At 37.5% G+C, this 14373-nt stretch overlaps 1 protein-coding gene across 2 annotated transcripts in view; it reads right to left on the bottom strand.

Annotated features, from left to right (window-relative positions):
- The window catches only part of Nulp1 (Nuclear localized protein 1), a 231935-nt gene that overhangs the window by 101704 nt on the left and 115858 nt on the right, over window positions 1-14373 (bottom strand). For both annotated transcript variants that reach the window (XM_090377506.1, XM_090377505.1), the window contains exon 6: window positions 4317-4416. In XM_090377506.1, coding sequence (XP_090233632.1) covers window positions 4317-4416 — 100 coding nt within the window. The remainder of the gene's footprint in view (window positions 1-4316; window positions 4417-14373) is intronic.

The following is a 14373-nucleotide window of genomic DNA, read 5'->3' as shown; positions in this document are numbered from 1 at the left end:
AATTAGGGTCCATTCCCATTTTTCAAACAAAAGGCAGTGTTTCCTCCTAACTTTTTACCCTCGATCAAATTCGATTCTCTCTATAATAGGCCTGGTTTGTCATATGACCATTCTGAACAAATTAATAATGGATGATACCTTGAACATTGGGGACCAATACTGCTTTATTTGTAAGGAGCAAGTTTAGCAATTTCCATTGGAATGGCTGAAACTTTGTTTCAGAGTCCTAGTTGCAAACCAATGTTTGATTGCCAATTGGCAATGCAAATAATGAAATTAGGGCCATTACCACCAGTATTTTCAGTTCCTTTTAAGTTCTTAATGGTAAACCTTCTGATAATCATTCAACAATCTTCAAACAAATTTTTCTGACAATCAATGTACACAAAAATTTTCAGTTAAAATCCCCTAGTACAGCAGTTCCCAACATTTTTTGACTTGTGAACCCCTTTCTCCAAAATTCCATATAAAATATGGAATTTTGATTCGGCACCAAAATTCCATAAATGCATGGAATATAATATATTCCATTTATTAATAATTTATATAATAATATTTTTATTAATAATTTACTAGGGGGCTTTGACCCCAGCTCGCCAACCACCGCGCAAGCTTTTATAGGTAAAATGTATAGGTATGACAGAATAAGCCAAATCATTTCTACGTAAAAGACACACCCGTGGAAACACACTGATTGATATCTAATCAGGAAATGACCTATGTAATTATTTACCTGTGCATTTGTAGTGAAGTAATTGACCTTTCCACATGTACCACACGACTCGCCTTCCTCTTCTCCTATTGGCTAACCCCCCCCGCCCACTACACAGCATTCTCAAGGTGGAATAAATATCACTATGTAATTATTAACCTGCATTTCTGTAGGTCACTTAGGAACAGACCTTTTGTTTCAGGTTCCATAATGCATGAGGAATATTATTGCACCTGAAAGAGCAGGACTAAAATATTTAACTAAAATATTTAAAATATTTACATATATACAATACTATATCAGGTCCCTTCATCAGCTGGCATTACGATGGAACATCAAATGATGCCAGGTGTGGTCATGTATTAGACAGTGGTGAACGAGGTTGGTGAACATTATGGAGGCAGTGTCTTTCAATGGAAGACAACAATTTAATTATTTTCCTGTGCAATTGTAGCGAAGTAATTGCCTTGCCCTCTTCTCCCATTGCCTTGAATAAATATTACCAGGAGGAAAACTTTTTTAATGTATAGAGAGATATAATAATATTTTTATTAATAATTTATATATAATAATTATAATTTATTCTATATAATATATGGAGTTTTACTGCAGAAGAACCACCAAATACGGAGGATGCAGAAAGGTCAGGGAATGACCACTGCATATCCCAGGAGCAAGGGACAAAAAGAATGTAAAGCACTAACAATTAAGGAGAAAATGGATGTGATCATCACATGGAGTCTGGTGAGCATCGGTTGAGTCTGGTTGAGTTTAGAACCTTCCACTGTATCAACGATTATGAACAATGTTGATAAAATAAAGCGTGCACACACAGGGATAACAAGTGTGTCATCCTCCAGAACCACTTATTCATGCAGTGAGGCAATGGAAAAAATGGAGAAATTGTTAGTGTTGTGGGTTGATGATATGAACCAAAATAACATTCCTGTTACAGAGGTGATAATTCTGGACAATGCAAAGTCGTTATTTGACGAAATATGTGAGGAGTCTGATAGCACTGAAACATATACGGTCAGCAAAGGGTGGTTTCATCTATTTAAAAACTGTTGTAAAATTCACAATGTGAAAGTGTCTGGTGAGGCTACTAGTGCTGAAGTTGCAGTGGTGGAAGAGTATCCTTCCGAATTTAAACGATTAATAAACGAAGGCAACTACCACCCTGATTTAGTTTTTAATGTGGATGAAATGGGTAGTGGAGTCATCACTTGAGTAAATACGTACTCAAGTGATGACTCCACAGGACCAAAGTAAAATTTTATTTTATTAATTATTTTATATATAAGTATAAATAAAACGTGCATTAAATGTTTAAAATATTTAATTATTTATAAAGAACAGAAATATTAGTGCATACTTTGAAAAATTTGGGAATTTTGGAACCTATCTCATTCAATTACATTATAATTTGGTCTTGTTTTACAACTTTTCATTTTACGACCCTTTTTTTGCTGGAACCTAACCATGTCGTAAAATGGGTCCTACTTGTATTCCACCCTTGACCATAATCTCCATGATTTTCCCCACTACTGAAGTTAGACTAACTGGCCAGTAATTCCTCACTTCACTCTTAGAACCGCCCTTATGTATTGGACACACATTGGCACTTTTTCAATCCAACGGAATCACTCCCAAGTCTAGTGATGCTCTCATAATTAGCCTCAATGGTTCAATGCACTCACTTGCTGCCTCCCTTAAGATTATAGGCTATATACCATCAATCCCAGGAGTCTTACTGGCCATAAGCTCGAAAGTTTTTTCATTAAATAAACTTGTGAAATTTCAAAATCATTAATTACATTTTTTTCAACTTCACTCTCATAATTTTTCATTGACGATGGTCAACATACATTATCTATTTACAGAGATATCACCTATGGTCTTTTACAGTGAACTATTATTGCACTTTACTTTGTTTATAAAATTTTGCATAATAAAGTTAAGTTTAATAAAGTTTGCTGGCACATTATCTCACACTGTAATTAATTTGAATGCACATTTAATATATTTCTCTACTCTTAGACTTGCCTTTCTTCTTTTTAGCTTTCAAAGTTTGTATTTTATTTATACTGATACTATTTATGGATTTATTTTTATAACTACATTATATATTATTTTTATGATAATCTGAATATTTTAGGAATATTCATATGATGCATTTTATCTTTTGCTTTATTAGTAATATCTTCATAAATTGTAAATGGGTCTTTTCCTGTACGATGTGCAAATAAAATAAAAAACAAACAAAAAAAATTAGTCAAAAAAACAACCTTGTTGACTAAAAAATTAGTCAACAAGGTTGTTTTGTTCACCACCTCTGGCTGTGAATAATGTGTATAGTTTGTCCCAATCAGTTTTATATTCAGTCTAGACCAGGGGTCAACAACCTTTTCATGCTATTTTTGATATGAATTAAATGGTCATGGGCACCAAAGAATAATGCATTTATTAAGGGTTTTACATTGAATGATATAAACTAAAAAATTATCAAGTACATTACATACTCTGTCATACATAATGTTATGTATGACATTTTATTTTTATGATTTTACTTTTTTAAATAATAAAATAAAATTTAATTAAAACTGATATGAAACTTGTGATTGCATTTCTTCAGTTATTGAACAAAAATTTGGAGTATTAGATAAAACACCCAGCTCTCAAACAATCAATTAGATACGCATCTGTAAGTTTTGATCTATTCTTTGACTTTATAAATTTTGCTAGAAAATAACGACTCACAGAGGTACATTGAACCAAAGCAAGAGGTCACCATTAGCGCTACATTTTTAAACAAAGGATACTTATTCTTGTTCACCAGATTCCAGAAGTCATTATCTTTTTTATATGATTGTAAAACAATGTCACTTTGAAGGTTAATTTCTAGTTCAGTTTCTGCAATGTCTGTTTTAAATAAGTTTCTAATTAATACTGAAATCTCAGAAATATCTAAATTATCGAAGGAATTTGGAATATATTTCAACAACTGGTTCAATTTTCTTGAAATCCTGGAAATGCCATCTGAATTCTTGCTTTAGCTCTTCAAGATGTTCCACAAAAGGCTGAATATTAAAACTCTTTTCAGTGGCAGTTTCGATAATAAATTTTTTCAAATAAGGGAAATGTAACAGTGACATTTTCTTATATCAGATTCCCACAAGTTTAGTTTAGCTTTGAATGCACTGATTAAACTAATAATTCCAGCAATTGTCTTTTTTCCTATGTTCAAGATTTAATACATTAAGTTTCAGATACATATCTGTGAGAAATGCTAAATCTAGCAACCAAGTGTGGTCATTAAGTTTTTGATATTCCTCATTTCTGATTCGAGAAATACTCGAACTTCGGGAAGTAACTTGCAAGATCTTTCCAGAATCTTCCCTTTACTTAACCATCATACTCTGGTGTGCAATATCAAGTCCAATTTTTCATGTGGGCACCTTGGTGCCCACAGGCATACAGATGGTGATCCCTGGTCTAGATGTTTTAAATAGCAAAAATCAGCATACAATTCAAATATTGCAATGAGCTAAAGAAAGTTCTGAAATTGTAATCTAGTTATATGTTGCATATAATGTTAACATACCTATCAGTTCAGCTGCTGTCTGCAAATCTTCTGCCATCTTACATATGTCACTGAACTGGATCAAGGCATCGATATGATAAGGATGGATATGAAGCAGTTCCTTTAACCAGACAGAGAATTATGAGTTCATTTAGTTTTATCTGCAGAATTATAAAGTGCATTAATAATAAAAAAAAAATTTGATGTAGTCCTATATAAAAACAGCATAAAGACAAATTGTTCAATGTAGTTAACAATAGTCACTGTTTCATACTAAATGGTCATTGCTCTTCATCTCCTAATGTCATGAATGGGGTGTAACTCAGGGTTTGGTGCCCCTTACTGTTTTTAATATTTATCAATGATATTGATGCAGGCATATGAAGTTTAATGTCTGAGTTTGCTGAATGATAGAAAAGTGGGCAGGGTAGTAGATGACGTTAACCAAGATATGCTACTTCAAAAAGATGTGGAAAAATTAAGTAATAGTTTCAAAAGTGACAAATGACATTTAATATTTATTTGGAAAGCAGTAATCTCAGAACAAACATACAACTGGGTGGCACCAAACTCAAATAAAACAAATGAAAAAGAACTAAGAAGGATATTTTAGAAGCACAGAGTAAATGCTTTGATGAGTTGATAAAAAAAGCTGAAGATATAATGAAAATGAAAACGTTGAAAAGAGGGAAACTTTGTATACTATCTTTGTTACTTAGGCAGAAAAGATCATGGAAGATATATGAAATGTAACTGGTGTAGCTAAAATTACAACTGAAATTCTGAAAGTTAGAGGGAGAAACAGCTTTCAGGACTAGTCAACAAAGGGAAATTCAGAGGGAAATTCAAAGGTTGTTTTCCAGAGGTAGAAATTCCAAAACATTGGAGCAAAGAATTAATTGTAACGGCATGTAAAAAGGAAAATAAAGCTGACTGTAGAAATTACAAAGGAATTTCATTCCAACAAAAATCTATGCAAGTAGTATATGAGAGAAAAGAGTCAGTACTAGTATGTTATATGTGGGGGGGGGTATAAAGTTTTTAGTCCAACATAGATTGCAAAGGTTTTCATGAAAGACAATATTGCCAAGATATTGTGTGACTCTTCTTGCTGTTCACAGAAAATTACAGGTTTGTAACTATATTCTTCTCCTTTACAGATATGAAAGTGAATAAAGATGGCAACCGTTGAGAGAATCAAGCACCACGCAGTTATTAAGCAACCCCAGGGGCTGACATCTGGTGAGTATGGGCTTGGCACACCCATGGTCCTGAGCTGGATATCATCATTTTTTATCTTTTTTTGGTTCCCTTCTACTTCTGACTCTTGTTCTCTGTCTCAGGGTAACTGAGAATTTTTTTTTTTTTTTTTTTGGTTGGTGCACCATCTATGGCTTCCTTGCATCATATGGCTAATAATAATAATAACCTGTAAACAACTATGTAGTCCCAGTGCTAACATACTCCTTCGGGGTCATAGATTGGACTAACACCAAACTGGAGGATATGATGAGAAAGACAAGGACAATGATGACCAAGAGCTGCCAACACCACCCGAAATCTGCCATGGAGAGACTGACAATTGCCCGGAAAGAAGGAGGAAGGGGGCCTGATAGACCTCATTGAGCAACGTAAGATAGCGATAGTTAACCTGAAGAATTATTTCCAGAAACACACAGCAGCACTCTAGCAGGCCATAAGGAAGATAAAGCGGTATACCCCACTCAACCTAAGCAAGGAGACCCCCCCCTCAACCAGGAGGCACAAACAAAACTAGAAAGATGGGCAGAGAAGACACTCCAGGGCAAACATTACAATGATCTCCATCAAAATCATATAGATAAAACTGCATCCAATGCATGGTTCACAAGCGGGATGCTCTTCCCCAAGACTGAAGGATTCATGCTTGCCATCCAAGACCAGGTAATCAACACCAGGAAGTATAGAAAATACATCTCCAAGGAGCCCGGAGTGTTTGATGACACATTGATGATGCCACTTGGCCTCAGAAACGATCCAACACATCACAGGGGATGCAAGGTAATCACCCAGACTGAGTACACTCATAGACATGACCAGGTAACCAGGATAATACATCAGAAGCTAGCAAGGAAATATCAGTTGATCGAAGAAAGTGTACCGTACTATGAAGAAACTAGAGACCCCAATCCACAAGCTGTACTGGGACCGCGCCATAATAATGGATAGGACAATCCCGCACAACAGATCGGACATGAAAGCTAGTGGACCGTGCCAGAAAGTGTGTTGACTTGGGGGGGGGGACTATGTTGAAAACTAAATAGGTTGTTTTTCGCAACTTTACAGCATTCTTTCTATGAAAGGCTAGAAATTTTTCAACCTCGCGTCACATAAGCTTGGGGAAAAACAGTCAAGTTTTAGGACAAACACGGGATGTCAATATTAATATTTGTACTAAAAATAATTATACAATAGAGACTATAAACAAGAGCCTGTATTTTGAATTTGTTAATCTAGAAAAATGATACAATAAATTAGTTAAAAAAACTACTTAGTATAAAAAAAAGATCTCAAACCATGGAAATCCAATATACGCGAGAAGAGACATAAAGAAGTCTTATTGGCCCGATTACGGATAGGCCACACACCCCAGACACATCTTTATTTGATTGCAGACACTGACTCACCACACTCCACAAACCCATCTTACAGTCTAGCATATACTCATTGATTGACCCATTTATAACAGTGAGCAACAAACTCTGCCTCATTTTCAGCAACGAACACCGAGTATTGCTCTGATTATCTCCTAGCAGATACGCCACAGTAGACAAAATCTTTACATTCCTCAAACAGATACAACTCTATAATGTACTCTAAACTTTAACTGCAATTAATATTGATAAAAAACAGGGCACTAAACTTTACCATAGTTAGGCACATTATGGCCATGTTGCCATTGTGCTGTAAAGCCCATGAACAAACAGCTATGGACATAAATTCAAATTGTTCACATAACTTGAATTTATGGTCTGTAGTTCTGGTATCAGTTATAACTATGAACATTTCTTCATTTTCCTTCATTTTACTACACCCTCTCAGAGTATATAAACTCTGAGAGGGAATATTAGGTGCCTAGTTATCAAGGTCTATTGCCATATCTTTGAAGTCTTTCCTCAAATGGATGCTTTTTTTGCCAATCTTACTAGGCATACTGACATTCTTTGGGCACTTTCAAGAAACTTAATGTCTGCTTTTATGTATTGTCACTATTCTTTAACATAGTATTCCAAGTGAGGTTTTAACAACTGCTTTATAAAGTGAGATTATCACCACTCTACACCTACATGCAAATGTTCAATACATCATTGTATTGAACCATAGTTCCTCCTGCTGCCTGTATACAGCGCAGGAACTGCATATATCATAACCCTTAAATCTCTATCTTCCATTACCATTTTTAATTCTTTAAGGACACAAAAGGTAATATTGTTGTACACATTGGCATTAATGACATTAAGAGTAGGAGATCTGCAGATTTACTTAACAAGTACAGGTCAATGTTGAAAACAAGTCATGAGTAGAGTTAAATTTGAAAGTATCTGCAATTCTGCCCAGATCTGAGGACTGAACAAGTACAGGGCAATATTAGGAAAAAGTTGCGAGTTAGGAAAGAATTTGAAAGGTTCTGAAATTCTGCCCCTAGGAGGGAGAGCCTTGTCAATAAATTCAACCCTGAAGAGATTCTGCAAGGCTCATAGGGTAGAACTTTTCTCAGTGTGGTCTGTGCTTGTTAATACCACCACTTTGCTTATTGGAGGGTTGAAGTGGTGGAACCCATATTAAGTTTCCAGACCTAAGTTCCGGTCAACCTACCCCATCTCTTCCATCATGCACTATGACTGATGACTTTTGATCAGTCTTCGAAATGTAAGGAAGATTGGATCAAAAGATCCAATCTTCCTTACATTTCGAAGGTACAGCTCTAAAACGGTATTTGCAGGCCGGCCGCTAGTCAGTACATGGGACCGAACCTATTGGTAATTCTTTAGGAAGCTTCCGGATCAGTTAGTGTATAATCTTGCTACTTCTACTCTGCCAGGTAGTGATCGGAGGTAGTCCAAGTAGTGTGTATGCAGGGGGGAGGCATTCTCGAGGCCACATTATGTCAAGGATCTGGGTATATTCTTATCACATGTACGCCATATCCAAAAATTTCATTATTTCATACAGCATGTCCTCCCCACTTTTTTTTACTATTGAATACACCATGAATTGTCAAACTAATAGAACAAGCTTATCTGTGAAAAGATCTAAACCTCCCAAACACTTCCAAGTTCATTTCATAAATATACGTTGTCTCAATTCTAATCTCAACGACGTCCATTTCCACTTGCAGTCTGCCAAACCCCATGTACTTTTTCTGACAGAATCTCAGTTATTAGTTGATTCAACTACTGCTCATCTCAGCTGCCAAAATTATTCGCTGTAGAATTCCTTTTGCCTCAAAGGTTGGTACTTGTGTATATTTCCGTTCCGATACAGTCAGTCCTCGTATAACACGTGTTTACACTACATGAATTCGATCATACACGATTTATAAATAGGGGAACGATATCGTATATAACACGAACCGAATTCGCTTATGCACGATTCGCCTTTGTGTTTACAAGAAATGGCAGTCAAACCGGAATCACCCCAACACGATAGGAATGAAGAGAATATTCTGAAAATGTATTTATGTTTTTTATATCAGTGAAGGGGAAACACATTTCACCATAATAACGTAAACACCAACACAATTCTAGCAATCGGTATAATCGCAAATGCAATCAGGTCGAGTTTACTACCAGTTTATAACAGATTCCACCAGCAGAAACGCAACTGGAAATTGTTTTATGGTAGTAACCCCTAGAAATGTGCTTTAGTAAAATGTGAGGTGTTAATAGTGTATCTCTGCCTTTACGGTGTTGTTTATTCAGTTGCTACATGTGCACTGTGTGCCTCCTCATTTTGTAATTGTGCTTTATTCACTAAAAATGAGTAAAATACTTAAAAGGTGTGAAAAGGTAGCGTCCTAGTGAAGACACTACAGATTCAGAGAGAAAAAGAAAAGCAATATCGATAAACAGAGGTGGACTGGGTCAAAAATTCTTACCCGGGAAAATTTGTAGCGGCCTCATACTAGCGTTATGGCCAAAATCACACCGGCCTCCGACCCACCGTGGTTTCCCTGGTAAGGCTTATGGCCAGTCCACCTCTGCCGATAGAGAAAAATTATGAAACTGTGAAACGCTTTGAGCGAAATGAAAGACCATGTGATATTGCACGTGCTACAGGCCCAAATGAGGCAATGCCGAGAATTACAAAGAATGCAGAGAAAATAAAACAGCTTTTATAGTAGGAACAACTCAAAGTGTAATTAAAATCCATTAGATTAAGACACATTTCCATTAAGACACGGAACAGCCATTCCAACTCTTCCAAAGAATTGGAAGAGATGTAATGGCTGTCATCTGTTTGGATAGAAAATCAAACAAAAAACAAGTTTGCTTATGATAGAAGCAAAAGCATTAGCAATATTTTATTAGGTAATAGTCGTAATAAAGTATGTAAGTATTATATTACGATTATTTCTTGTGTTTGGTAATGTTTTGGTAACAAATGTGTGTTCAATCTTGTGTGGTCGGCACCTAACCCTATTTTTCCCATAAGGCCTGTTGTTTATATTGCACGATATTGCATTGCACGAGGATTTCTAGGAACACAACTATCGTGCTATACGAGGAGTGACTGTATTCCCTATCATAGACTTGGTAATTTGGAATCTCCTCCTTTCGACCTTCTCTGGCTTAAAATCTCTCTACCTCATTGAGTCAAATTCATCTGTTGTCTCTACCATTCTCCCAACTCCACTAATCACTTGGAGTTCTTTGACTTCCACTCTTTGCAACTTGACTTTCTCCAGTCCAACTTTCCTAACAGTGAGGTAATTTTCCTTGGTGATTTTAATGTTCACAACTCCAGCTGGCTTCCGTTTTCTAGTCACACCGACTCAGCTGGTTGAGATGCTGAGGCTTTTGCAATTATTAATCACCTCACACAGATTGTTCATTTACCTACAAGAATACCAGACAATCCTAACCATGCAGCCAACAAAGTTGATCTTTTTTTCACAAACAACCTTTCTAAGTAAATGGTTGAAGGGAGCGGTCCTTTAGGCACTTCAGATCACAACTTGGTGATTGTCTCGTCTCCAATGGAGCCTTTATCTCATGGCTATTCCCAACCTCACATTGTTTGGCATTACAAGAATGCAAAATTTCTTTTCTTTGGTCGGATTACTGTTTCAAAACTTCTGATGTCAACGTTTGCTCGGATTACTGTTTCAAAACTTCTGATGTCAACGTTTGCTCGGATTGTGTCAGTAAAATTATTGTTGTAGGAATGGAATCCTTTATTCCACACTACTCTGAAATCTCGTCCTTTATCTAAACTTTGGCTTTCCAATAAATGTGCTAAGGCTATTCAAGAGGAAGAACGTTGCACATCGTAATCGGCTTGTTTCCAAATCTTCAGTTTCATTTTCTGCCTACACCAAAGTTCGCAACAATTGTAATGCAATTATTAATCAGTCCAAACTAGATTTTGAACAGACTAAGAGTAGAAAACTTGCTTCTTGCCCTAATGGCAGCCGAGCATTCTGGTCTCTTGCCAAAGCTATTGGCCACAACTTTTGTCCATCTCTGCTCCCACCTCTGTCAAAACCAGTTGGTTCTGTTGTCACTTCAGCCAAGGATAAAGCTGACCTCCTAACATCCCATTTTTTTTCCAACTCCTTATTAATGATCTTGGTAAAACACCTCCCACCATTCCCAACATGCTCCATTCAATGCCTCCTCTAGTCTTCTATCAAAAGGTGTTAGGTGGGTCGGAAAACTGCTAGCTTGGGGGGAGACAAAGACCAATAGATTGACAGTAGCCACTGGCAGAGGTGAAAGAGATTCTTGCACTGCTTCTATTAGAATGAGCAGAAGCCTGAAAAACAAGATGCATGGTATTTCAGAGACTGCTGGGAGCCATTGCGGTACAAGAAAACACATGGGTTGTGTTAGGGTAGCTAAGAATAGAAACAGGTGCAGGTATACTTGCGTGTACACCTATGCTAGGAGTTTAGTAAATAAATTTGATGAATTTGAGGTATTGCTCAAAACATCAAAGGCAGATATTGTTGGGATATCAGAGACGTGGTGTCACACAGATATAAGGGATGCAGAAATGCAATTTGGAGAGTACAACGTCTACAGAAAGGATAGACAGGATAGGAAGGGGGGAGGGGTTATGCTATTAGTTAAGAAACACATAAAAACCAAGGAAGTGAAGCCAGTCGACATCGCTGGACAGTGCAGTGTTGAGTCAGTTTGGTGTGACATAAGCATTGGGAGATCAAAATTGAGAGTAGGAGTGTGCTATAGGCCTAATGACTCTGATGAGTATAATAAGGAACTGTACAGGGAAATAGAGTGGGCCAGTAAATCAGAGAGTCTTATAATGGGAGATTTTAATTTCCCAGATATTGACTGGAATTTGGGGGCTGGTTACTCACACACTAGCAGGGCTTTTGTGGATTTATTGGATGATTGTTTTCTACATCAGCATGTTCGGGAGGCAACTAGAGGGAGTAATACTCTTGATTTGATTATCAGCAGTGATTCTTCATGCATTAAGAATCTGCAGATAAATGAACCACTAGGTGGCAGTGATCACAGTGTGCTGAAGTGGGATTTACTGAAAGAGGTAACTACCATTAGGGGTAAAGGGAAGGGTTATTGCTTCCGTAAAGGCGACTACGATGGACTGAGACAGTATTTAAATTCTATACAGTGGGACCAACTGATGATGTTACCAACAGCAAATTCAAAATGGGAAGCATTCAAAGAACTTGGAAGCTACTAGGCTTTACATACCAACTAAGAAATATTGTTCAAGGTTTAGGCCAAAATGGATGTCAGATGAACTAATGAGGCATATGGCAGAGAAGAAAAATGCATGGGATACTTACAAATTAACACATGACACAGAAGCCTATGATAGATACAAGTTGATATGCAATCAAGTTACAAAGGAGGTTAGGCAGGCGAAGGCAGATTACGAGAAATCTTTGGCAAGGGATGCAAAGAAAAACAGCAAAGAGTTCTTTACTTATGTAAACTCTAGAAGGAAGGGGATGAATCAGATTGGTCCACTTGATATTGATGGGTCAACTGTTGATGATCCTGCTCAGGTAGCTAACAAACTAAATGAATATTTTGCATCGACATTCACACATGAGGAGTTATTCAGCAAGGGGAATGCCAGAGGTGTATTCAACTCTAGCAGTAAGCTACAGAATCTTGAAAGAACTGGGAGTAAAGTGGAGGAGAAACTGTTGAAGATAAACACAAGAAAGGCACCCGGGGTGGATGGGATCTATCCAGTTATATTAAAGGAGGCAGCAAAGGAAGTAAACAAACCCTTAGCCATAATTATGAGAGCTTCCTTGGACTCAGGGGAGGTACCCATAGACTGGAAATGTGCAAATGTGACCCCAATTCACAAAGGAGGATCAAAGGCTGACACAAGTAATTATAGACCTGTGAGCTTAACTTCTGTTCCAGGAAAATTAATGGAGGCACTGGTTAAAGAAGCACTGCAGGATCATTTAGACCAGACTTCAGTTATAGCTCAGACACAGCATGGTTTTGTTAAGGGGAAGTCTTGCCTGACCAACTTGATTGGATACTATGATGCAGTCACAAAAGAACTGGATGCAGGGAATAACTTTGATATTATATACTTGGATCTTAGAAAGGCTTTTGATACTGTTGCACATGGAAGACTGCTACACAAATTGGAGCAGTGTGACATTGGAGGCAAATTGCTGCTATGGATAAAGGTGTGGTTGAGGGGGAGAAGACAGAGAGTGGTAATCAATGGACACTGCTCATCGTGGACTAATGTTATTAGTGGAGTCCCTCAGGGCTCAGTGTTGGGTCCATTATTGTTTTCTGTATTTATAAATGATATTGATGATGGTATATCAAGCTTAATGTCCAAGTTTGCAGATGATACAAAGGTTGGCAGGGTTGTCAAGGACACTACTGACACTATGCTGCTGCAACAGGATCTGGAAAGGTTGAGCAGATGGGCTGAGAGGTGGCAAATGAAGTTTAACATTGACAAATGTAAAGTACTACACATGGGAAAAAGCAACCCCAGAGCAACGTATCAACTCTGTGGTACTACACTGACAGTGGTAGAGAATGAAAGGGACTTGGGGGTGATTGTGCAGGCAGATATGAAGTTCTCTGAGCAGTGCAGACGGGCTGCAAGAGTAGCTCATGGAGTATTGTCAATGATATACAGGAATTTTTCCAGCAGGGATAAGGAGGTGATTATTCCATTGTATAAGGCAATGGTCAGGCCACACCTAGAGTACTGTATACAGGTCTGGAGGCCTCATTTCAAGAAGGATGTAGAGCTGCTGGAACGAGTACAGAGAAGGGCAACAAGATTAGTGAATGGAACAAAGGGGTGCTCTTACGAAGAAAGGCTTAAGTTTTGCAAATTACAGTGTCTGGAGACTAGGCACCAGCGAGGTGATCTGATAGAGGTGTATAAAGCCTTGAATGGTTTAAGCATGCTCAATGCTGATGGGATTCTTCCTCTAGCTCAGAAAAATCACCTGAGAGGGCATAAATTCAAATTGAGGAAAGACAGATGTAGGATAGACGTGCGGAAATTTGCCTTTAGCCAGCGGGTGGTTGGTTGGTGGAACAGACTGCCATCCCTTGTGGTGGAGGTTGATAGCCTAAATAAGTTTAAGGCTCAGCTGGACAGGTATTTTGAACGAACAGAGGGGTGAAGTGGAAGTGGGTTTTTTTTTTTTTTGGCTGATGCTGCATAAGCTTGCTTTCTTCCATCAAATGCCTCTACTAATGCTAATGCTAATGCTAAAGGATGTCAGAAGGATTTTGACGAATCTTGATGCTAAGAAAGCTCCAGGTCTTGATGGTATTTCTCCACTTGTTCTCAAAACCTGTGCTCCCAAACTTACTCC

This window comes from Mastigoproctus giganteus, chromosome 7 (assembly GCF_048544385.1).
Source record: "Mastigoproctus giganteus isolate SK-2022 chromosome 7, ASM4854438v1, whole genome shotgun sequence".
Lineage (NCBI taxonomy): Eukaryota > Metazoa > Arthropoda > Arachnida > Uropygi > Thelyphonidae > Mastigoproctus > Mastigoproctus giganteus.
Note: the sequence above shows the minus strand (reverse complement) of the source record. Positions and strands in the feature narration are given on the sequence as shown.